Source organism: Ostrinia nubilalis, chromosome 16 (genome assembly GCF_963855985.1).
Source record: "Ostrinia nubilalis chromosome 16, ilOstNubi1.1, whole genome shotgun sequence".
NCBI lineage: Eukaryota > Metazoa > Arthropoda > Insecta > Lepidoptera > Crambidae > Ostrinia > Ostrinia nubilalis.
Window position 1 is genome coordinate 15042709 of NC_087103.1, and position 24412 is coordinate 15067120.

The 24412-nt window shown below is 36.3% G+C and overlaps 1 protein-coding gene across 1 annotated transcript; it reads right to left on the reverse strand.

Annotated features, from left to right (window-relative positions):
- Positions 1–1703: 1703 nt before the first annotated feature.
- LOC135079487 (transmembrane and immunoglobulin domain-containing protein 1) lies at positions 1704–23351 on the reverse strand. Its single transcript, XM_063974145.1, has 6 exons — positions 23324–23351; positions 22641–22786; positions 17249–17459; positions 5274–5391; positions 3719–3906; positions 1704–1893 (listed from the first exon to the last, which is right to left on the reverse strand). The coding sequence occupies exons 1-6, from the start codon at positions 23349–23351 to the stop codon at positions 1784–1786; spliced, it is 801 nt and encodes a 266-aa protein (XP_063830215.1). The 3' UTR covers positions 1704–1783.
- Positions 23352–24412: the final 1061 nt, after the last annotated feature.

The window sequence follows — 24412 nt, forward strand, 5'->3', positions numbered from 1 at the left end:
TGTCCCCGCATAGTTTTTACGATTTACAGTAATACTAGTTAAGTTAAACCCTTTGTAGTTTAATATTCTTAAATTTTATTATTATCTTTTATGTTTATGCGCTATAAATAATAAAAAACGCGATTCTTTGTGTAAAAAAATACTGGCACAAAATGTGAAAAAAAATTTCGTTCGACGTCAAAATTAAAAAATATTTTAATATTACTTAGCAGCTTTTTGCCCATTATTTTTCTTCCGATTAACATTCACTAATAAGTATAATTATCGTTTTATTACATATTTTCGATTTTCTTCGTATGCATAATGAATATTATGTAAAAATATGTATTGGGACACGGGTGTCCCTATGTGCGTCAAAGGCAACTTGGTTCTTACTAAGGATATTGTTTGCCTCGTTATAATTTGTATGTTTATATTGATGTTTTATTTATAATTCATACATTTTTTGTAAATCATTTGTCTTCAAATCACCGTGAAGAAATAATAAGAAAGGAAAGACGAAATTTAGAAGTCATGATGACTGACAATAGTGACAACGAGGATGGTTTCCTCCTTGATGAAAGGGTGTCTACTGCTGGACAGAGGCTTCCCTGAGGATTTCCACAACAATCATTCCTGTGCTGTTCGTATACATGAATGTATATGAGGAGCACAGGAACATGAGGCCTGCAACATTGCGTCTTCCTATCCGTGGGCGCCACTCGAGAAATTTTCTGCACAAACGGTCATCACTTCTGCGAGCTATGTGCCCTGCCTATTGCCGCGAAAGTTTGGTAATTATGCGGGCTATGTCTGTTACTTTGAGTCTCCTGCGGACTTCCTCATCACCCTTTGGGTGACTGAGCCTTCTCATAAGACCCATAGTGAAGGAACACATCTCCGTTCCGTGCGTCATCGCCGCCAAGCCTACACACATTGGTCAAAGACTTTCAGTCAAAGGTTTTGAGACACTGCGGTATTTTGGATAATAAGATGTCGCGAAGCCTCTTGGATGCTGTCCCCCCAAGTAAGATTCAACGATTGTAGTCATGGCATGGCTGAGACCTTGGAAGACCTAGAATCAATGCTCTATGGCCTCAGTAGAGGCTCTCAATATATGCGATTCAAAATAAACATGGACAAGACGAAAAAATTATGTCAAATATCCGTGTTACACGCACTCCTCTGAACGCTGGAGACTCTACACTCAAAGTTGTTCTTGAAACAAACAGTCTAGTTAGGTAGGTCTAACTTCAAGAAAGAGGTCTATGATGAGATGAGGATCAAATATAAAAATACGTAAGATATTATGCTATCTATTTTAAATTTCTTATTATAAATATTAAAAATAAGCTTATTGATTAAATTTGATGTGTATTTGTAGTGTGATTTGTATTTATTTTGCAATAAAAGCGTCGAAGTATTTTATTTTCAATATTTGAGGCAATGTATACCTTAACGCATATAGGGACATATGTGTCCCCTACTGAAAAACACTGAAATACATAGCACTTATATTTTCTGTATTACTTTTATGTTAAATTAGACTAAAATAAATAGATATAACTAAAGAAAAAATAATTTTATGGTTTGGAATAGTTATAAGCGTGTAAGGGTTAATAATTATGTATAAAGACTGGTAGTGGTGCGGTAACGGCGTGATAGTGTCTCAATTGCAGCACTTTTCACGCCTCTAATTTGATAGCACCCTACGTTGCCACTAATAAAGGGGTAAACAATAAATGATCAGAATTCAAGCCAGTCCCATGCCCTTAGCCTACAGTCCCCGGGCCGGTCAGGGCGATCATCTGCAAGCCATCGAGGAGAGGAGGTACGTCACGGCGGCGCAGCTCAGCTGGGACGTGAGGTAGGAGGACGCTCGGTTGCTCGTCTGCATGGCCGCCGGGTGCTCGCCTGGGGAAGAATGACCATCTGAGCAAAAAGAACTTGTGCTGTTTGTATATGTAAAGCAGGGTACTCATCTAGCCGTGTAGCATGTAATGTATCAGATACTGTATCAAGTGAGTAGATAGGCACGAGCCCGCTGCTCGCTGCTCGCCGTGGTTCGCAGGGAGATCGCAACGACCCGACGAGTGGCGGTATCACTGCGAGTACAAAGGCGGATTCAGGAGCTCGCAACCAGATACGCGATGACCGTGGACGAGCCGTATTCACTTGAAGGTTGGTTACGTTACATGCTACGTACCGTGCTACATGGCAGGTGAGTACCTACCCTGTCTAAGACACTCGTGCCTGCACACCTTACCTGCTCCCTAAACACTTACAGCCTTGCCACACTGGCGGATTGCAAGCGGTTTCAAAGCGGAGCGGCGACGCAGCGAACACGTCGCGAATGCGCAACGTTTTCGCCTAGATTTCTCGCCGCGCAGGCCGCGGCGTCTCCGCCAGTGTGGCAAGGCCCTTAAGACTAGATTAAAAGAGCTTAGTGGTAGTCCATTGTGATTGTATTTTAGGACACGCCTTAAGAGTAGCGAGCTTCTATTTAACCTACCGATGGCTATACAAACTTTATTTCTTTGAAACACGTATAAAATCGTATTTACGGTAAGAGGCCTAAATGATGCCACTCATGATTTAACCTACATTTAACACATAGCTTTAACGTTTTGACTAGAAGCAAAGGACCTTGTCAAACTTTTTAACAACTTTTCCAATCTTGTGCCATGAATTTAGTATTGTCATAATAGATAATTTTGGAATAAGTTCATGCATCCAAAATTTTCATATTCACACTTTCGCGCAGGGAATCGAGATCGCTTTGAACGTCACATCCCCAGAAATCCTGTGAACACGTTTGGTATGTTCTACTTTTTCTGGTAATTAGCGCACATGTCACCCAATAAACAAGCGGAAAACCTCCGAGCTCTAATTGAAGTTCGGAATAGTGATAACTCAGAACTGACATCGGCTCCAGATAATGTAGCTAACGAACCCGAACTAGCGCGGTCCGGTAGATTAGACTCGCTAACTTTTAGTCAACGTTCGAGTTAGCGCTAATCGATCCGAAGTTTCGACTTCAAACGATTTTAAAGGCTAGGACAAGTGTCTTTGGGGATTACGCTCGTTAATGGTTTCCGATGGAGGAGACATATTTGTGAAATTTGATATTGTTCAGCATTCACGATTGAAATATAAGTCTTCAATTGGCGGAGCAGATAATTGGTGTTTATTTTACTTTGAATTGTCTGGAGGCAATTCCATTGAAATACTAATTAGTTACTTTAAAGCGGCACATTAGCTTTTGTGTTATTTAATTATCTACTATCCTCGATAAGGTAGTCTATTTCAAAACAAACTGAATTCTCCGCCCTCTGTCATCTTGTTAAAATAAAATATTAAAAAATCCAATACTGAGGAGAGTAACCATAAAACCGCGTAAATATAGAATTGCGCTCTCTTAGATTTTAAAAATACATTATAAATTAATTTTAATGCATGATCCGTCATTCAGAGACGAAACGGAAAAATTATTTTACCTACCTACATAATCATAGAGGCCGGGTGCTCGTTATAACTTCGAACTCCTGCTACGTTCTTCGGATTAATTTCGTTGCGGGTCCAATGGCAGTTTCACTTTCCCCCTTCACTGGTTGAGATTTTATTGGCGGTCAAGTTTAAGATCCTAGCTACAGAGGAGTTTCAGCGGTGGGAACCTGAGGTGGGAATAGTCCCATTCTGTCTCCATCTCCAGGCTAATATAGGGAATAAATCAACTTACCATTGAGCACGTGCACGGACACGGAGGCCGGGTGCGCGTTATTCGGCACGCAAGTGTAGTTTCCAGAGTCCGTGAAAGCGGCCTTGGTGACCAGCAGCTTGCTGGTGGTTCCACCTTCCGTCTTCTCCGTCTCCAGGCTGATCCCCCCTCTGGGAGAGTCGAAGTCCACTACTGAGTTGCCGTGGTACCTGCGGAAAGATCTCGATTTATTGATAGACTATGTAAGAAGTATGATTGCATTTTCTTGTGACGTGTAAAAATAGATTTGGGATTTTTAAGGGCCCTCGGCGACAGCATCGCTACTAACGCGCGTTAGTCGCATTTGCAACGTACTACAGAAGTGATGCCAACGCGCGTTAGTCGCATTTACAACGTACTACAGAAGTGATGCCAACGCGCTACTAACGCGCTACAACAACGCGACTGCATCGTTGCTAAAAGTCGCCGTGGGCGAGGGCCCTAAAGTGCATATTATGACATGTTGTTTTCAAGAAATTAATGATTAAACTCGTAAAAGGAAAAAATATATGCCCTCTAATAATGGACATAATTATTTAGTTCTTTACCCGCCACAAAAATACCTCTTAAATTTCTAGAAGCTTATGAATGGACTGCAGTTTTTACTAAGATTTTTCTGTATCAGAACCTCAAGAACTTCTCACGTTCACAGTGAATATTTTTGTAACTCTTACATTCTTATAAGTTTATAGAAATATAGAAACTTCTGTCTGGTATTAGTTTTAGCACACGCCGTACGTGTCTTTGTTTCTAATTAGATAAGAGCGGCGGATGGAGGCAATCTTTCTTCTCCAGTAGAGGCTATTTACTTTGAAACCGAGTTATTCAGGTTCTTATTTATTTGTTTATTGTACAAAGAAAAATGCCTGACTTCATTTGTATTCAGCACCGCCGAGCAATTTGTGGTAATATTCTACTCGAATGGACTTTCATAAAATACTTTTGATTTATTGTGATTTTATATTATCTAGTTCGGGCATGTAATGGAATTCTAGACCAATCGTTAGCATAAAGTAATAGTCAAGATCAAATTGTTTTCTGAAACAAAGTGGCGATAAAACAAGACAAATCATGAGAAAAGCATGGAACGGTTTGTTCTAATGGAGGGTTTGTGCTTGTATTTAGTACATTATTATCGTCAACATAACGTGACAGTTAGAAAATAAAGAAGCCTAACGACGAGATTATGTGACGTAATTGGATAATTCAGGATAGTAAATCAGGCCAACTATTGTTTCAGCTCTATTTAATTCGGCGTTAGTGGAACGATCCATTAATTTGTAATCGATTACAAACCAAGTGACCCGTAAAGATGGGGATCAAGACACGGTAATAGGGGGGAAAATAGAGAGAAATTACAGAGAGATGCTTTAATCTTTTGCTCAGCAATGAGAAACAATTGACTGAAAAACAAGTGAATGTCATAAATTCAAAATGGAACTGCATTAAAAAGTGGAGTGCGAAAAGCGCATCTCTCCAAATCCTCATTCCAGCAGCAAACACACGTTCTCAATTCAAATCCAGAAAAACTGTTTACCATAACACAGATGCGCTGGAGGGCGGCGAAGAATGCACATTCACCGTGCACGTCAACGATATAGTGCTCCCTTTCTTCACGAACACTTCCGGCGAGCCCCAGATCGTCGCCGCCGCCGCTGCAACAAACGAAAACAAACCTTAACGCAAACGAATCGGATCCGTATCACAACACCGCACACCTAGAATGCAATTTGAAAATGTGACACGTTTGAATAACCTCCTGAGACCCAGACCCCTAAAAATTGTCGGATTGTCTTGAATTTTGGAAGGCAGGCTAAGATTCATATGTACAACTAACAAAAAATGCGAAAAAAAATCTAGCCCCCCTACATACGCCAAAATGGGGGGTGTCACCAGTGACACTACGGGTTTCAAAGACATTAAAACGGGCTTGAATTAATTAATATTTTAATTACTTCAGGTATGGTAAAATAGGTGTTTTTAGTTTCAAATTGACCTGCAATTGTTTAGAATCGTATAAGATTTACTTTTTAACAGCTTTTATTGAACTTGTTATAACAAACTTTAATTAACTTGCAATAAATGTGTGAATGTATGTTTGAGTAAAATCTTGGAAGCTGAATTAGAGCTACTTCCTGCCAACCGATTGAGCTGAAATTTTGCATAGACATGTAACTCAGATGAGACTTTAATATAATGAGGTCATGGAGCTGATCTGATGATGGAGACGGAAGGTAGCCATAGAAACTCTGTGACTAAACGATGTAACTCTGTCGAGTTTTGACTCATTTGATTGGTATTGACAAGTACTCTGGTCTTGGATGATATCCAGGGTCTGATCTGAGGATGGAGCATATTTTTTTTTATCATCTGTCTCATAAAAGTTGCATAACATTGACTTGACGTTACCATCAGACAATCCTAAAAAGGACCATATTTCAAGTCACGAGTGCCCAAAGTGTCACCAGTGACACTCGAATTAATTGACGAAAATACTTATTACAATAGAAACATTTTAATAGTTTTATCGCAAAATCTGAGAGATATATTACCGTAGCACACAGAAAACACAAAACAATACCAAAAAACTTGTTTTAAATAATATTTTCTTTTCTTGGAATGTGTCATGTCGGAGGTCGCGCGAATTCAAAATTTCAATTAATGTTTACAAAATCAAAAACCCTTTCGTGCGAGGCACAGCAATTTTTTGGATATGTAACATATTCCAACGTTTCACACACTTTTATTAATTTTCATAAATAGGTACCAATAAATGGCGCTGTAAAAAAAATATATACTCAAGTGTCACGAGTGACACCGGGGGTCTCAGGAGGATAAAGCATTCTAATCCGGTGGACATCCGTTCTTTGTTTTAGATTTTGAAACTTGGAAGATTTTAGATGACAATTTTCTTGACGAGTCTCATGAATTTCGTAGTACTATATGAAATATTTCATAATTTTCAAGTCGGTTTCTTTCTATTGCTCCATATCAAACTAAATATAAATGGGGTCATTCACATTTGCCTATACTTTCATACTGTCTATCACGATAATAAGACGTTCAAGACAGAACAAAAATATTGAAACTTTGTAAATGTTTCACATTGATGTTACGTGTCGCGAGGCGCATGTGAATGAACCCTTATTTTTTGGGACAGAGATGAAACAAACAACAAATATAGGCATGTAAGCCTCATGCTCCAAAATCATGATGTCACTACATACCAAACGACACTAAATGAAAGATGACGTCATAAGCGTTACCATGCAAGAGGCCACAAGGCGCCGTTAGAGATGCGGTCACAAAATGGTAAACGAATTTTTAACATAATAATATTCTGCAAACTGCTCAAATGCTTTTAATTTATTAGAAATTGTGTTCTAACTCGTCTCAAAAGCCCATGACCTATTTGAAACGAGTTTAGTTTAAATCTAAATAATATAATAATTTTATTCTGCAACTCGTCCCACTGTACTACTATCTATCTTAAAGAGAAACAACAACGTTTTTTATTCACTTCAACACTTGTTCTTTTATTAGCAAATTCCATGCTAGTTGATTAACTTTAAAAATTTTAAAATAGATTTTTTAAAACTCGTGCCAATAGAGCCATAAGATTGTGGGTCGAGTTGTTGAGTTCAAAAAAAATTCGTCTGCAACTTGCGGCGGAGACAAATGGGAGTGCCTTGTAGCACGCTTGTAGCCAAATGCGAGGCGCTAGATGAAGTAGGAATCAAATTGGTACCTGAGGATCGGGGCGGGGCCTGGGTCGCGGGGGTGAGGGACTCATCTGGAATGCACAAGACAAAAGCTTAGGAGAGGGTAGAGAGAGAGGGAATACGAAATAGCATATGACCGTATAGTAGGGACGTGCAGAAGGCCTTGTAAAGATTTGTGCGAAAAGTAAAACTCTAGTTACTACTCTAGAATAAGATTTAACTAGAATATTTCAGATTTTCTAAAGTAACATTAGTGTAACAAAAACATTTATTATCATTTAAAGATGAAACATTTTGAGATACGTCTGGCAAACCAATCTCATTTACTACAAATTTTGGTTCGATTGATTTTTTTTAATTTCTAATGGAGTCTTAACTACGTCTTATTTATGATACTGCTAGAATGTTCGAAAATACGTCTATTGACTTTCTTTGTTATTTTATTCTTCAGTCTGTAATAATTTGGATAGTTTTTCTATCTCAAATATTTTATTCAGTCTCGGGCTTTTAATAAATAAATCTAGCATGTTGATATTGCATTCCATTCAAAAGGAATTCCAATATGAAATTTTGTTTAAAAGTGGCTCTAATGTAACTACATTTTATAAACCAGATAGGTTGTTAAAGTTTTTTATACAATTTTCTATCTAATTTAATTTTTATTTGATGATTTTCGTCGGTGTTGCAATATTTCAGACTGTTCATGATGTTTGAAAGATTTTTCTGTGTTATAATCAGCAATATTCTCTTCACTACAGCAATATCAATATTTTTGTTACCGTATTCTGCATCTTATTTACTTGTACCGTGATTTTTATTTCCCATAGGCTCCGATTCCTACTTTTGTTTACTTATAGATCGTTTTATCCACGAAGACGCGCCCCACCAATTTTTGGTCGAGGAAAGCGCGGGATGTGAGGAGTTTGATCCGAGCAATCCGAGCGTCATATTGTAGTGTGCGTGTGCACTCATGGATAATTTAACGTGTACCAATAACACTCAAACATTAGCGGAAGAATGGTGGGCCGCGTCTTCGTGGATGAAACTATCTATATAATCTAATTAAGTTGGTTAAAGATGAACCTACTCATTGTTTTTGTCCTGTAATATGACCGTAATAGATGCACCGACCTTGAAACTATTCGATTCTGTGCTAGACGTGGACGAGTTTGGAATCTCAATTCGAGGTCTAGATAAGACAAAGTCTGTGAATGGAATTGAATTGAATAAAATGAGAGCTTGAAAGGACGTGTAAATAGTGCAGTATTTTGAAATCAGAATAAATAGTGAAGCTTTTATTTGAGAGTACAAAGAAAATAGCGTCAGTATCTTTAAATAGGTTGTATGAAGTAGATAAATAAGTAAATATTATAAAATAAAGTGTAATTGTTATCATTAAACATTGATTGAAGAGGAAAGTTAAACTCCACATAAAAACAACTATAGTGGACTTATTTTATAGCTGTAACAACTGTATACCATGTTTTATACAAATAAACAATTATTCTATTCTATTCTATTCTAAACACACGTTAGAGTTATAGGTACGGTACGGTTAAGGTTAAGGTGATGCAACTTAGCCAAAGAAGTAAGAATTCGAGTTACGATACACTTTCAATTGTTCTTATTTTGCAAGAAACATCAACAACGAAGTGAGCATGACAGGTACAAATTATTATCATACAAAAATCGCTATCAACCTCCTCCCTGTTACCTCCGACAAACGCACTCGTAACTCACACTTAGCAAAAAAAAACTATTTTCACCGACAGCGCTCATTTCAAACCGGCCAAATTGAGACGGCGCGAATAAATTTGCAAAAGAGATATGGAGAGAGCATGTACGCGATTTATATTACAAAAACTACGCTTGGGGATATATGTGTCGATCATTTTTCAACAATAACAAGCTGCGGGTAATTGGCTCGCAATTTGAGAGGTTTGCTCGTAACGTGTAGCATTTTAGGGTTCAGTGGGCAGTCGGGTGAAACGAAACTCATCATGGTGTATTACGTAAATAGTTTTGATGTAGTGGGAGTATCTAAATGGAGAACACAATTGAATTTGCTCAACATAACCAAACATCTTGATGAAAACAATCAGGACACAAATGCTACTTACATTGCCTTAGATTAGATAGAACGTAAACAAAATTGCAGTAAGGTTTACTTTGTGTGTAAAATATCTTTCGCTTACAGATTTATTTCTAGCCCTGAAGTTATACAACTAAAATATTGAACGAATTTTTGTTACTTACAAAATCAGCTCTCCGTCTCTTAATCACTATCTTTCTCTAAATTACTTATAATTATTTTAGATAAGAATATAACTAATCATCTAGCCTGGATGTGGGCAGCGCAGGACCGCTCATTATTGAAAACCTTGGGGGAGGCCTTTGTCCAGCATTTGGCTGAAACGACCGAACGAACGATAATCATCTAGAGACTTTATTAAAATAATATTGTCTAACTCACCTAGAATGTTTATAAACCCCCGAGAAGTTAGTAATGAAGGAACTAGGTACTCAAAACAATTTAAAAACCTAACGCTCTGTTGATGGTATATTCTGAGAAGATTTCCCAACTAGTTATATAGTATCATTGAACAAGTAACTCAGAAAAGAGTTGATCCTAATATTAATCCGGTTTCAGTGGTCTGATCACGTAGCGGGAGCTTCGGCGGATTAATCAACTTCAATTTGTTGAATAAAAATCGTGAATGGACTCCACAATGTCTATATTTCAATAGTTATGCCTGTTGATGACAATCCCCTCGACTTATTATTTGATACCACCTGGGTATAGGTGGGATTTCGAAGACTTCAAATGTAGGATTACTCTAAAACCTTTACTGAGCTGAAAGCTTCATCTGAAATGTTTTTAGGGCGACATTTCAAATATCTGTATTTAAGCCAATCGAGGAGTAAGAGAAATTTCTGATTTTTAAATGTAGAGGTCTAATAAAAAGGTAAAAGTGCCCGCAGTTAGTGTCAGTTAGTTATCTAACTTACCTACCTAATTTATTCCCATTCATCAGGTGTAGATGGGAATAAAGAGGTGTTTGAGAATTTACTATCCAAGAATGGCTAAAGATTAGCTTTTTTTCTTTTAATTCTTTCATTAGCAGAAAATCAAATATCACATCACAAGTCTGAAATAATAGAAATGTTCTAAATTCTATATCTACTGTATTTGGTTAGTAAAAAGTTTATACTATGCTAATACTAGTTAGTTTAAAACTGAACTTTACAATTGGACTTGCAAATGCTTTGAATTGTAATAATTAAATGGAACGTGTTTGTCTTCAGCCGTAAACATTTTAAATTAAAGACAGGTAAATCCTTTGAATTCGGACTGATATTTGCGTCAAATATTTGTGTATGCCTCGTTAGCCAAGTTTGAAATCTACACAGTGAAATAAATACTTATATAACGAAATGCGAACATTTATTTTTTGGTGGCTCATAAATCAGAATAATTACTGATTACAGAGCATATTTTTTGGAGCAAAAAATTGAGTAACTGATTTTTTTTCTGAACAACATCGAAATGTGTGCAAAATTTTATGTGGATCACAATTCTACGAGTAATACCGTTTTAAAGTAGATACTTCTCTCTTATAACGGTTAAATTTCACTATACCTTTGTCAAAGACTTCTTTTCTAGGAACACACGGTCCCAAGGAGTCCCCTAAAAGGCGTCTCTTTGACGAATCGGATTCACTTAAGTGCAGAGTCACAGGCAAAGGGATGTCATGAGAAAGGCGTCTGTCATATACCTGCTCGAATTTACTGAGAAGCAAACTGCTAATATAATGCACAATATTAAGTCTACGTGACGCGAAGGAGACCCAATTGTGCAACATTTTGTTGAAATTTTTTTTTTCATGTTATTAATTTATTTATTTCCACACATGAATATATTGATGATACATTATGAGAGGTGTGAAGCTTGTGGGCTTCACTTCAGGTAATTTTCCGGGGTAAAAAAAAGGATTTTTTTTATTCCAAACCAAATGTCTCGATCAGCTTCGTATCTGTCGATTTCTTACATAATCTTCCAAACTTTCTCTGGACTACAACAAACATACAACACAGTTTTAGCGAGACTGACGTACGAAAATGTTTTTTTATTTACAAGTAGATGGATTTTAAACATTATTTATTGCAGTTAACTCGCACACACAATGCTAAAAGTAAACATTTCACTTTGTAACCTTGTTAAAACATTAACTTTTTTGAAGTTGCCGCCGTTTGTGTGGAATTTGGTCCTAAGATATTTTAATTTAAATAGTATTCAATTCAAGATTTAATTGCTTCTTAAGATCGTAATTCATTCTAGCGATTAGGGAGGCTTACAACTCACGAATAAAATGTGGGCGGCTTAAGACAAAATAAGGCTCTTTCAGCTTGTCTGGGCAAACTGAAAAATAAAGAGGCAACTTAAATATTTAGTCTATTTATTGACAGCTGGATTATCTTTTTTAAGACAAAAGAAGTAATGATGTGATAAATATTGAGTGAAAAGATATTTTTTTAAATATTTCTTTTTTATTTTGCGATAGCAAAAAATACTAGCTTATTAGCTAAATAATTTCGAGCTATGCTCGTAACAACAAACCTCATTGATGACAAGAATCGGCTACCATAATATTGAATGATGATTAATAATAGTTATTTGCACAAATAAAATATGTCTAATAAAGAGGCTCATCAATTCACCACTGCCCTCGGACGTATTTCCGGCTTTAAAGCGATTCGACCAAGTGGTACCATTTTTGCCCTTTGAAGTGTCCCGCCCTTGCGTTCGCTGAATAATTTAAGACTACACTCACAAAATAAAGCAACATATAGTAGGGTCTTCAAACCACTACCAAAACCGTTAAGTAGCTTAACGCTTATGTTAGTTTCTGCCACTGTATAAGAGTACTAAGTGTCTGAAATAATTTATTAATCCAGAGTTCTTACAATGTTTTAACTCTCACTATTTATTGCTGATGCTTACTTACACATCAATAGATTCTTACAGCTGATCCTGATTAAATACCTCTTGAATAATTAACAAGTTTTTGAATCTTGAGACCATGTGATATTAAGATTTTAAACGCAGACTCGAGTCCAAAGAAAAAAGGATAATGCTTTGAAGATGAGATCTAAAATGGTGTATCATTTCTTACTAATATGCTCAGAATGAAATCACTGCATTTACGCTACTATAGTATGACGGACGGACCTTTGTTCATCTATATTTCACTTTGGTCCATCTTCTTCGGTTGGTTAGTAACCACTTGGACCCTTTTTAGATGAGATGATAAATATTTCATACCGTTTAAAGTATCTTTGATTGAACGATGTAGATTTCGTACTATCGATTCAATTTAAGTCGTTTCTGTCGAACAATTAATCGATCAAAAAGCAATTTGCTTTGAGTAGATTTGCGAAATTAATTAATTTTGTTCAAGTCTTGCTCTGCTCGCTTACGAACGGCAGGTTCACAGTGATGCAAATATACTTTGGTTTGCTTTTTAACTAAATAAGAATTTTATTGGTTGTGTTTTAACAACTACATTATAGGTGTAGATAATACTGTTAGGGTTCATGTTCATTTATCTAGATTTATAAAAGCGAAAGGTCACTCATTGGCTGACTCACTCATCACGAGATTTCAGAAACTACTGTGCTAGGAGTCTCAAATTTTGCATGGGGGTTTCTTTTAGAACGTAGGTGCTCACTAAGACAGGATTTTGCAAAATTCAACCCCTAAGGGGGTAAAACAGGATCTAAATGTAGTCTCACTCTAAATGTAGGCTAGTAGCTTTAAGCTTACGACAGATACGTCACAGTTTCTTAAAAGTCCAAAAAATTATCAAGTCTTCAATATTTACTAAAAATGTTTACAAAATTACCCTAAAACTCAGGTTTCCTCATAAAAACCCAACACAAACGTCTTGGCCCCAGTGCACGCTGACGTAGACGGATGCGTTCCACTTTGTACCGCCGCATTAGCCCCCTTCTAATATGACGAGAGATGAATGCGAGATTACGTCATCGTCACTTTTCACGTAACGCGAAAAAGGGGAGCGTGATGAGCGCGGGCACACAGTGAATTAAGGATGAGAAGGGGTAGTTTGAAAGGAATTTTATATTTTGTTAGTTGACACTAAGTTTTACTAAGACAAAACACTAGTGTTTCTGCGAGTATTATAAAAAGGCACAAATATGGAGATGTACAGGTTTAAACGATTAAATCATGGATCAAAATTGAGATTCAATCAATGACAAACTTCAATAAATACTAAAATTTTTAAATGAGACTTGGCTCGTATGAAATATGATATGCCTGGTTCAATCATCATCATCATCATCATCATCATTTCAGTCATAGGACGTCCACTGCTGAACATAGGCCTCCCCCAATGCTTTCCATGTTGATCGATTGGTAGCGGCCTGCGTCCAGCGCTTCCCTGCTACCTTTATGATGTCGTCGGTCCACCTTGTGGGTGGACGTCCCACGCTAGTTTAATTATGTACCTACAAATTTTTGATATTTCCGAATATCTTAATGCACGTGTCGCGTCAGTCACTCCAATTGATACGTCGTTTATAATTTTCTTACTTCTAATAATTTGATATTAACATGTAACAAAAAGTGGAGGAACTTCTGTTCCCACTTCGCGTGGTGAGTAGTCGTTTCTGTATGAGCTAATTTGTTACAAAAAGCCGAGTACGGTTTTATTTTTTGTCCCCCGTGTGTTTTGGTATATTTTGTAAAGTGCACGCGTAGGCGACGGGATGTTATTGTGTGTCAAGGAATTTGAGCTGTAAAAGAGTCGTCAAGTATTTTGAAAAGGTCAGAAAAAACCTTTTTATAATAGTTTAGAGTTCTTACCTAGATAATTCTATTTTGTCACTAGAAATAGGCTACCCTTCTATAGTTTTCTACTAAATTATGGTTTTAAAAGAATTTATTTAAAATCCTGTTTCTCATGGTAAAAGGAGTAAAGTAATGAAATTTATAGCGCCATAGAGTTTTCGTACATACTCGTAGACAAATATCGTCAGTTGCAGGTTCACTTGGGGTAACTGACAAAATACGGTTTTTGAGTTAAATATACAGTTTTTCTTAGTTTTTTCTGCTCTTTCGAATGGTATACGTAAAAAAATTCTAGCTTTAAAAAAATACAATTACACGGACATTTTCAGGTGTGAACTTTTCAGATTTCCTTCATAATTTTGGTGTAACTGACATTGTAATAATTTTACCAGGTTGAATTGGTGTATCTGTAATAATGTAAAAATTTTGCTACAAAACTTTGCAGTTACACTGATTTGCTAAGGTCTATAACATGAAATAAAATAGGAATTTAGAAAGTTTTAAGGCATATTACATTATTATTATACCAGCAGTATCAGTTAAAGAAGTTAAAGTTAGCTCAACAAAAAAAAATATTGAAATTGAGCAAACTATCCAGCCAACTAGGCGTCACTGCGCGTTGCTAACATTAACCTGTTGTTACTCTGTTACTTTTACTGTTGTAGTACTCATGACCTTAATTCAACATTGCTATAAGAGGTGGGAAATTAAATCCATTTTGTTTTCAGTTTAAGTTGCCCCGTAGAGCTAAATACGGTATTGGTAAGTCAAAGCTTAAAAAAATATTCAAATTACTTAGTTTCACAATAATACTTTAGATATTTCAATATTTTCTGTCTTAAAAAAATTAAATACACATATTTTCTTGATTTTCGTGGCTTTTTTAACATTTTTAATGAATAAAATAAAAGTTACTTCTAATAAAATTAAAAAAAAAAAAAGAAAACGACAAAATGTTATTTTTTTCATGAATTCTCTTATTTTTTAATACTTTTACATAAATTATACAGCAACTAAGTAAACAAAACCCAGCAAATTCATCAAATTATTTCAAATTTGGCAGTACTTACACCAATTTGACCTATGCTTTTTCCAAAAGTTTGGTGTATAATTAGTGTAACTGTCAAAAGTACAAAAATACATTGGTGTAACTGCAATTTATTTCCTTAACTAAGACATATTAGATAATTCTTTTTATTTAATCTAAAACCGCGTAGAATTCTAAGCATTTCTGTAAAAACAGATCTAAAAAAGGTTAAAAAGGAAAAAAGTTATGTCCAATTTAAGACGAAAAAAAACTTTAAACGGCTCTACTGAAAAACTGTATTTTGTCAGTTACCCCAAGTGAACCTGCAACTGACGATATTTTAAAGACCATGCGTATGATTACTTTTATATTAAGCCAGAGTTTGGGTAAAAAACGACCCCGGAAATTGTTCTTGTTTATTTAATAGTCATGTTGATTAAAAAAGGTCTTCCACACAAACAATCTCGTGTTGACCTTACTCATGCATTTCAAAATAACAATTACGGCCGTTTTAATTTACTATTTCGGTTGGTCATTAATTTTGTAACGGTACAGTATCTCGGGGGACCTTTAGCATTATGCAAAAATACAAAACAAATTTTTGTACGAAACGGAATTTATAATGAAACATTGAAATTGTCTGTGCATATTTCATGAGAGAGGCATAGCTTTTACCGCTGACCCAGGTTTGTTGGTGAAGGTTATCGCGTCCGAAATCCACGGAAAATAATCTCAAACTACGCTTGTTATAAAAGCAAAATTTTCCTGGAAAAAGTAAATAGGAGGGAATCTCGAGTACCAAGAAGAGCACAACTAAAATTGAGATTTTTTTTTGTGAGTAGCATCCAATTTGGTATGTTTTAGGTTTTCTTTCTGTAGATTTTCTCGTTTGCATGTACTCGTACATTTTATAATTTATAATACGAAAAGGACAAGTGCTCTAAATAATATAGGTACTGTGAATTTTATGTATATTTGCTTTAAAGTTTTTCAAAATATATTTTGTAATGATTCCGTAGCCAAAAATGTTGTTGCTCATGTTGAAATTCTTTCAAACATTTTATTTTTGATTACTTTATCTTTATAGCGAAACAACAAAAGTGCCTTCTAACTATCAAAATTGGGAAATTTAAACAAAAAACAATAAACGAGAATCACGAAACTTCAATATTGTTCCATTGAATAAATTTCTTTGTTGCTTTTTAAAGTTTGTTAACAAGTTTTGCTGCTGTGGGTACTTTGTAATTGAGTTCTTGTAACGTCAACAAATTGGTTCTAATTAATATTTTAACTTGGAAACCATTTCTGATTTCTCTGTAATTGGAACATTGTAACAATAAGGGTTTGTTTACACCTGCACACTGTTCCCACACGTGTGCACGTGCCGTATTACATTAACCGATACGGGGAAGTCGTGTTGGTTACGGCTTAATGAAGATCATCATTGTTGGTTTCGCGTACATTCTATTGCATACTTTTTAATAAACATAGCCCTTAAATGCTATTGTGCTTTCTATCTCAGAATCTTAGCAACTAAACTCTTTTTGAAGAGTCGCATCAAAGGAAATATTATATTTCTACCTACTTGTAAGATGGTAATAAATATTACTTAAGTTATGTACCACAATTCAGTCTAACGCCATTTTCTTTGCCAATAAATAAATTATTATTATTTAGCTTTAAAAATACACCCATCATCTCACACGCAAATGCAAACGTATTTCACCTTGAGTAAAGTACTTGCCGATCAATTTCTCAAAATACGTCTGTCATATTAAATTAGGAGGCAGATATTAATTGTGTTGTTTTGCCTTGCTGAAGAATATGGGTGTATTTACTAATCAAATTTTAATATCAAATCTATATCAACTTACGTCACACCTAGCCCTTACCTTCAACATTGAGCATGACCGCCATGTTGATTTTCGGCTCCGTGTTGATCTGGCACTCGTAGACCCCTGCATCCCTCGGCTGCACGTAGTCTATCTTCAGATCCCAGTCGTCCGAGGGTTCTGGGTGCAATACGCTGAACCGAGCGTCCCCGGTGTACGTGAAGATGTGGGAGGTCAGGATGTGTAGGTCCCGTTTACGCATCCATGATACCTGGAGATAAAGTTCAGTTTAGCTGTGGTTTTTAGAGCTGCATTTATATGGCGTCGTCGTCGTCGAACAACGACGTATCTGCAAAACGTTATCTTGCACAAACACGTCTCTGTACTGCGTTAGAATAATTACATTCATCGGTGTTTGATTCTGTAGCTTCGAAAATAAAAATTATTTTATTTATAGGAGCTACTTTTGAGTAGTTTTATGCCAAAAAACAAATCTTGACGGACATAGACATGCGACGTTGCTCGACGACGACGACGATGGGATTCCCGTGGATGATGTAAGTGGCTACAAGGAGAAATGTGCGAACATTAGACCTCAAAAACCGTTATGGGTTTGGGTAGCACGGGGAGTGTGGGTCAAACCTTCGGATTTTGCCTTTGGTAAATTTGAGAGGGTTGTCCTTCTCAAGTGGCTAAATAACCCAATGATAAATTATAGGAAATTTTGACACCTATGTACGTTTTTGTGCATCAGATTTAAATAAACTACCATGTAACTTAAAAGGGCTATTGCGTGAATTTCTTCTTCTCAGCACTTTCCAAATGTTGGTCTCGAAGCGCTTGTAGGGTAAAAAGATTATGAGACATGTAGAGGCTCCTTAAGAGCAAAATATTTGACGATTTGTAAGCACTATATTTTATATAGTCTATACAAATAAAGACTTTGACTTTGAATCGCGTAAATTCGTACTTTGACTTTCAACTTTATCAATTTTCATTGTATAATGTTGTATTGTTTGTGCCACTTTTTTCTTATTCATCACCGAAACCACGTCCTCGTCATTAACAACGTCCGATATTAAATAACGCGATTAATTTGACAAACAATAACAAGGATCATTAAGTGGAATGAAATAATGAAGTCGATGTTAAATTAACAAAGCTATTTGTGATTATATTTCGCGATGAATCGTTTTAATTGAATTTGTGATATGAAATTTCTGAATATGCTTATGATACGATTAAAAACAGATATTTTTCGGCTCCTTTTTTTCTTTTGCAGTCAAGGTAAGAGCATACGCCATACAGCTAAGTTTTTAATTAAAAAAATATGCTTAGTGTAAAAAACGGATCTTTTTAAAATGTATTTTGTATGAATCGTGTGCTCATATTCTACTACTCTATTTGCAGTTTGGCCCTAAGGTTAACTCAACGAGCTTAAATATTCTGTTCAATGTGCAAATAATTTTACGTGAATAAGTTTTTACGTGTAAGAAAATTTGAAATTGGTAGTAAATCTAAGTTGTGTTCTTAAAGAATCGCAGCAAAGGAAATTGCCAGAGCCATAGCAGCCTTTGAGAAACTTATACGCTTGTCGCCTTGTTGTTGAAGGTTTTATTAACTTAACCATAGAAAAGGCTCAACGTGAGAGCCAATTTAAAAACCTGAACTTGAAAGCATGTCTTGTGTTATTCACATTTCTTTTAGTGCAATTTATTTCTCACTATAAGTATGAATATTCATAGGTAAAAAATATCCATTAAAAACAGCCACATTAGATTTTTAGAATAATACAAACATCTTTAAAATTGGTTTATTTGTTGAAACTTGAAACTGAAATACTTTCGCATTTAGTGCTGATGTAGTGAAAAACCCCATCACTCAATAATTTGTCAGTCCAAAATTGTATGGTTCTAAATGCCATTTTGCTAATTCCATAAATAGTTTATAAATCAATGATTTATCGGAACCTTGTTTCAAAAGCAAAGTAATGATTTGGAAAATGTCACAAGTTTTCTAGCCACTTCCCAACCTTGATTAGGCTTTTGACATCGCAAGTAGATAATTGGGTAAATACGTAACCGTAATTATCTCACCTAATAATATCAGGTTACTCATAAATATGTTTTCCTTTACTTACTCGGTGGGCACTGGGTAAATAAAGATATTTATCACCTGTTTCCTTATTTGCGTGGATCTTCCAAGGCTCTAACCTTGGCCCAAAGGAAATTAGCTAAATTATCACTAACCCAAATATTGTAATGAAAAATATCTATATTTAGGTTCGAAAGACCATAACTTACTGATTTTGTACGTACCTATGTTTGACAGAAAAAGAAGACAGAAACGGACATAGTATTATAAATTATTATCTTAAGAGTTTTAATTGCTTTCATCTCACAAAAACGACACCCGCTTAATTATTTTTTTTATATAAGTAGAGAACTATTTATAAATAAATATGCACAAAACATGCAACGGCCGTCGGAACACTTCAGACGCTTGGCCTTTGATTCAAATTACACCAACAATAAACGTTTGAATTATATTTTTAATTCGAGCGCTGAGAAATTAGAAAATAAATTCTCCTCCTTTGTCGAGTTTTTGTTTTTGTGCGTAATTACAGTGAGCCGGTCTAAGCCAGGCTTGTAATTAAACAAGATGGAGCATCCAGACTCTTTACAGCATTCGAAATAAACCAATTAAGTGACGGCTAAGCGCTTTTTCGGAATCATCATCTCTTTTTTGAAGGGCCGCGAGCAAAGTGCGGCTTAGGAATTTATCCTACATAATTGAAAACGTCGTGATGAAAATATTTTTGTGAAAACTTCTCAGCTCACTTAAAATCTGTCTAGTCGAGAGAACGTTAGACTCGCTAGACCGAATCCATGTTCAATATCCACAACCACTCAGCGCCACACAAATAATTCTACGAGAAAATAATAAAGGTTACGATCACGAAATTCATTAAATAGCAAAAAAGAACTGAAAGGGATTCTGCAAATTCTTTTGTATAATAATATATTTATTTAAACGCAAAGGTACAGCTTCTAACGTGAAACATTCCGGGCGTTTCGTGCAAAGAAAGAATGCTTCAAAATAAGAAAAGGTAAAGAGGTCATTGGCAGAAGTGGCATTAAATCTTCCCGGGCGCCGAAAAAGGCGAATACTCTTGCGTCAATCGAGGCGACCAATGAATAACCAGAATTTATTGCGGCCAAAACTAGCAACCAATGGGAGAGGAGAATTTATCGCGACCGAAAGCGTCACACGAAATAATCCTTGAATCCCAGCGCTCATCCCGCGACCTTTTTTTTGGAGGAAATGACGTAAGATAATTCCTAGCGAACAATATATTATAATGCATCGTGGGACATGTCAGAGGGCTATTTATTTTCAGGAATGGGTTGCGGGGTCTTCGTCCATTAATATGGCGGCCAGCCGACCGTGGCTGAGGAGGGATATCGAGGGCCCGATGAGGAGTTCGACGTTGAAAAATGATGTGCGCCAGGTGGAGGGCGACAGATAAGAAATATACACTGATGGGACAATACAAAAAGTTGACTCTAATGTAGGCTATTTGTAGGCACATTTGGTAGGATTTAGAGGAAAAAAAAAAATTTTTTATAAAAAAGGAAGGTAGTTGGAATGAAGGAATGACGAAGGAATGCCAGTAGGTAACATAAACATATACATTCTAGAAAAGAGGTCATTTAAAATAAGTAAGTAAATTGATCAGGCTTGACACACTTTCACTTATTTATTTATTGTTTTAATTCTCCAACTATTTTGAACTCTACTCATTTTTGCGTTCGTCGTTTATCTTCAACAATTTTTATGTACACAGAAACAGTAGGTAGGTAATTACAATCAAATACATACAGATCTTTAGATTTCTGCGAAATCTATCAACCTATTTGAGTGGGAATCGAACGTGAATTTTGTATAAGGTTCATTGAATTTCTTAATTACTTCACTTTATTGACGTAGGCGAAGCGATACAGACGTCTCAATGTCATTACTACCCTCACTCGAGTAGTAATCGAATACACTTGTAAATAAGTAGACTGTAAACTAATTAAATAGTGTCAAGGGATCAAATGTGTCGATAAATAAACGAACAAAATTGTAGTTAGATAATGATGATACAAAATTTGAGTTAGGTTTACCTCAAAGTATGCCTTAGCCGACACAAGAAAAACATAAACTTTTTATGAACATTATTATATTTATGAACATAATTACATTATTTTTATTTTAAATGAAATAAGATTTCTCATTTTTGATATTTTGGTTTGTTGGTTATTTTGTGGCGCTGTGATCTTGAGGGTTGAACTTTGGGTTGAACAGTAGTTGGTAAAAAATCATGAAACTCATTTATTTTTTGCAAGTAGACTTTAGAAAAGCGCTATTATACGTCCCAAATATAGCTTGCCTTATTAACAAACACTCTGCTAAAGGATTGTATACCTAAGTAAGTATTATCAATACACCACCTGACCGAGTAGATTTATTAATATCTTAACCTTCGTGCACGTGCTCAATCACAGTAATCTGGCCATAAACTACAGTTATTGCGGGACAGTACGGGCATTAGCCGCATTAACGAACGGCGATAATAAACCGCGGTGCATGGGCAGGATTAACTATGGATTGTTGGAACAACCTCTCATCTTGAAATTAAGACTGGATTAAAAAGCTGTGGTTGACTGAGATTCAATCACCTTTCAATACTCAATAATTTATTGTAAAACCATCGAAGATGTTACAAATTATAAGACCAGAGTTATGGAACTCTTTGCGTTACGATTCCACAACACAGTTTTCACGCATGTCACGGTTTGTCATTTTCACACATCCATTAATTATTTAAACCTCTTGAGCTTGTTTTTAGATATTTTGGTATATTGATCTCGCCTCAGAAGTTTGATAAGAGTGAAGCAAATCAACAAAGATTTGAAACGCTGGACTTGACGTTTTTTCATTTCATAGATTTCAAGTGACTGTGTTTACATAAAAGCCTGGTTCACCGTCTCTAAGTGTCAAGTAGGCTACTCGTTGCTTAAAGTTACAAGTACAACGAAACCATGACACTCACAAGACTTTAGCGCACTAGTGACTATTCAACCAGGCAGGTCATGAAGTAACTACTTGGCTTTACTCGGAAATCGTAAAAGAGACCCTTAGCGTTTAAGACCTCATGGTCGAAGGCCACGAATGTGGCAACAAAAACTCATTTGCTTATTTATTTTAAAAGAAACATAATAAAGTAAAAGTAAAGTCCACCTACCTACAAGGTGGACCGACGACATCGTAAAGGTAGCAGGGAAGCGCTGGACGCAGGCCGCTACCAATCGATCAACATGGAAAGCATTGGGGGAGGCCTATGTTCAGTAGTGGACGTCCGATGGCTGAAATGATGATGATGATGATGAAAGTAGTTGGTACTTACAGTTCTATTCCCTATGTGTTTCGCTCGACACCTGAGCACGGCGGCCTGACCGACCACCGACGAGACATTCCTCGGAGACACATCGTCGAAGTATGGCCTCTCAGGCCGCAAGCTCTCGCCGCTGCCGGCCCCGGGCAGGCCTAGACCTGGGGACAAGGAAATAGGACTTATAAATAACAGATATATTCAGTATAATTACGTCCAACGCTGAAATGAGGAGATCCGTAGGAGAACTGACTGACATAGCCCGCAGAATCGCTAAAATCAAGTGGCAGTGGACGGGTCACATAGAGTGGGCGCGTAGAGCTGATGGCCGCTGGGACAGGAAAGATCTTGAGTAGCGACCACGAGCAGGGAAGACGTAGCGTGGGCAGGCCTCCCACTAGGTGGAGCGACGATCTGGTGAAGGTTGCGGGAGGTGCCTCGATGCGAGGAGGCGCAAGACCGTTCTCTTTGTGGAAATCCTTGGGGGAGGACTTTGTCCAGCTGTGGACGTCTTTCGGCGCAAATAAACGAACGTCCAACGCTGGAAAAATAAGCCCCAAGGACTTTCACAATGGCCGGTACAATTACCTAGTTGAAATCATGATCCTCCTTCGTCATAATTGAAGCATTGGGAGCAACAAGGGCGTTCGGCACCGAAAGCCCGTTTTGATGTTATTACATCAAAACATGCACTGTACCATCTAGTTTAACATCCCAAAAACTCATTTCGATCAGCCGCTCCCTGATGGCGTGAGAATAATTTATGTCACAAGTGGCGCTACGCCCTTGTTGCACACAGTAACAAAAGTGCGTTTAAATTCGACCTGTATGCAGTTTTTAAAAACTTATTAATGTAAAAAATGACTCAAGTCTCATTTTGAGTCTTCCAGTGACTTGGCCCCCTTTGAGATTGGTCCACGGACCAAGTCGCAAGACAGAATTTTCAATTATTTATTCCTTCGGCAAATGGACTCACTCTAAGATTCTTGAGTAGATTTGTGATGATTTGGTGTTTAATTTATTAACAAAAACATTGAAGGTTCTCCTTTTTAGCTCCGGAAATTGCGGCAACCAGTTTAAAAAAGAAGAAAATATTTAAAAATTAAATCCGGCGACTTGGTCCATGGACCTAGCTAAAAGTGAGCCAAATGAGTGGTTGAAACTGGTTCTGACCTTCCAGGCAGGACTGGAGGATCAGGCTGAACCTTCCAGGCCAGTTGCAGCTGATTCGGAAGATTTCCTTCAGTGTAGTGAATATTTTGATAAATTTGATTAAAACACGAAAGTCGAAAAAAATATTAAGAAAGTTGAATATTTTAACGGTGATTATAATAAATAAACATCTTTAACTTACAGTTTGATTAAAATAATCAAATAAGTATTCATATTGTTATTTATTTTCCATAAAAAATAATAATTAAATTAACGTCCTATCTGTTTACCAGTTTGGTGCAACAAGGGCGGATAACACAAGTTAAAAAAATCGCATTTTAAGACGTTTCCGATTGCTTTAAATTAGTTAAAATACCTTAATCATATTGCTAAATCATGGGACTAACAAATAATAAAGTAAGTGTAAGTCAAATTATAAACATTAAAAAAATATAAGACATTAAAACTTTCATTGTCAATTTTCTCGAAACTCAATTTTACGAGATACGCCCTTGTTGCACCCAATGCTTCAATTATTGTACCCATCAGGGTTCTTAAACAAGATAGGTACATGTAAAAACAAAGTAACATCTTTTTGTTTGTTGTTCTGTAATGGAATGAAATAAAATGATTGA

What these genes read in the sequence shown, in the direction of transcription:
- LOC135079487 (XM_063974145.1), bottom strand. Translation starts at nt 23,351, where the DNA reads ATGAGTTTTTGGGATGTTAAACTAGATG. An exon ending in TTGGGATGTTAAACTAGATG is followed by an intron (nt 22,787 to 23,323) that starts GTACAGTGCATG and finishes CCTTGTCCCCAG; the next exon opens with GTCTAGGCCTGCCCGGGGCC. An exon ending in GTCCGTGCACGTGCTCAATG is followed by an intron (nt 1,894 to 3,718) that starts GTAAGTTGATTT and finishes ATTCTTCCCCAG; the next exon opens with GCGAGCACCCGGCGGCCATG.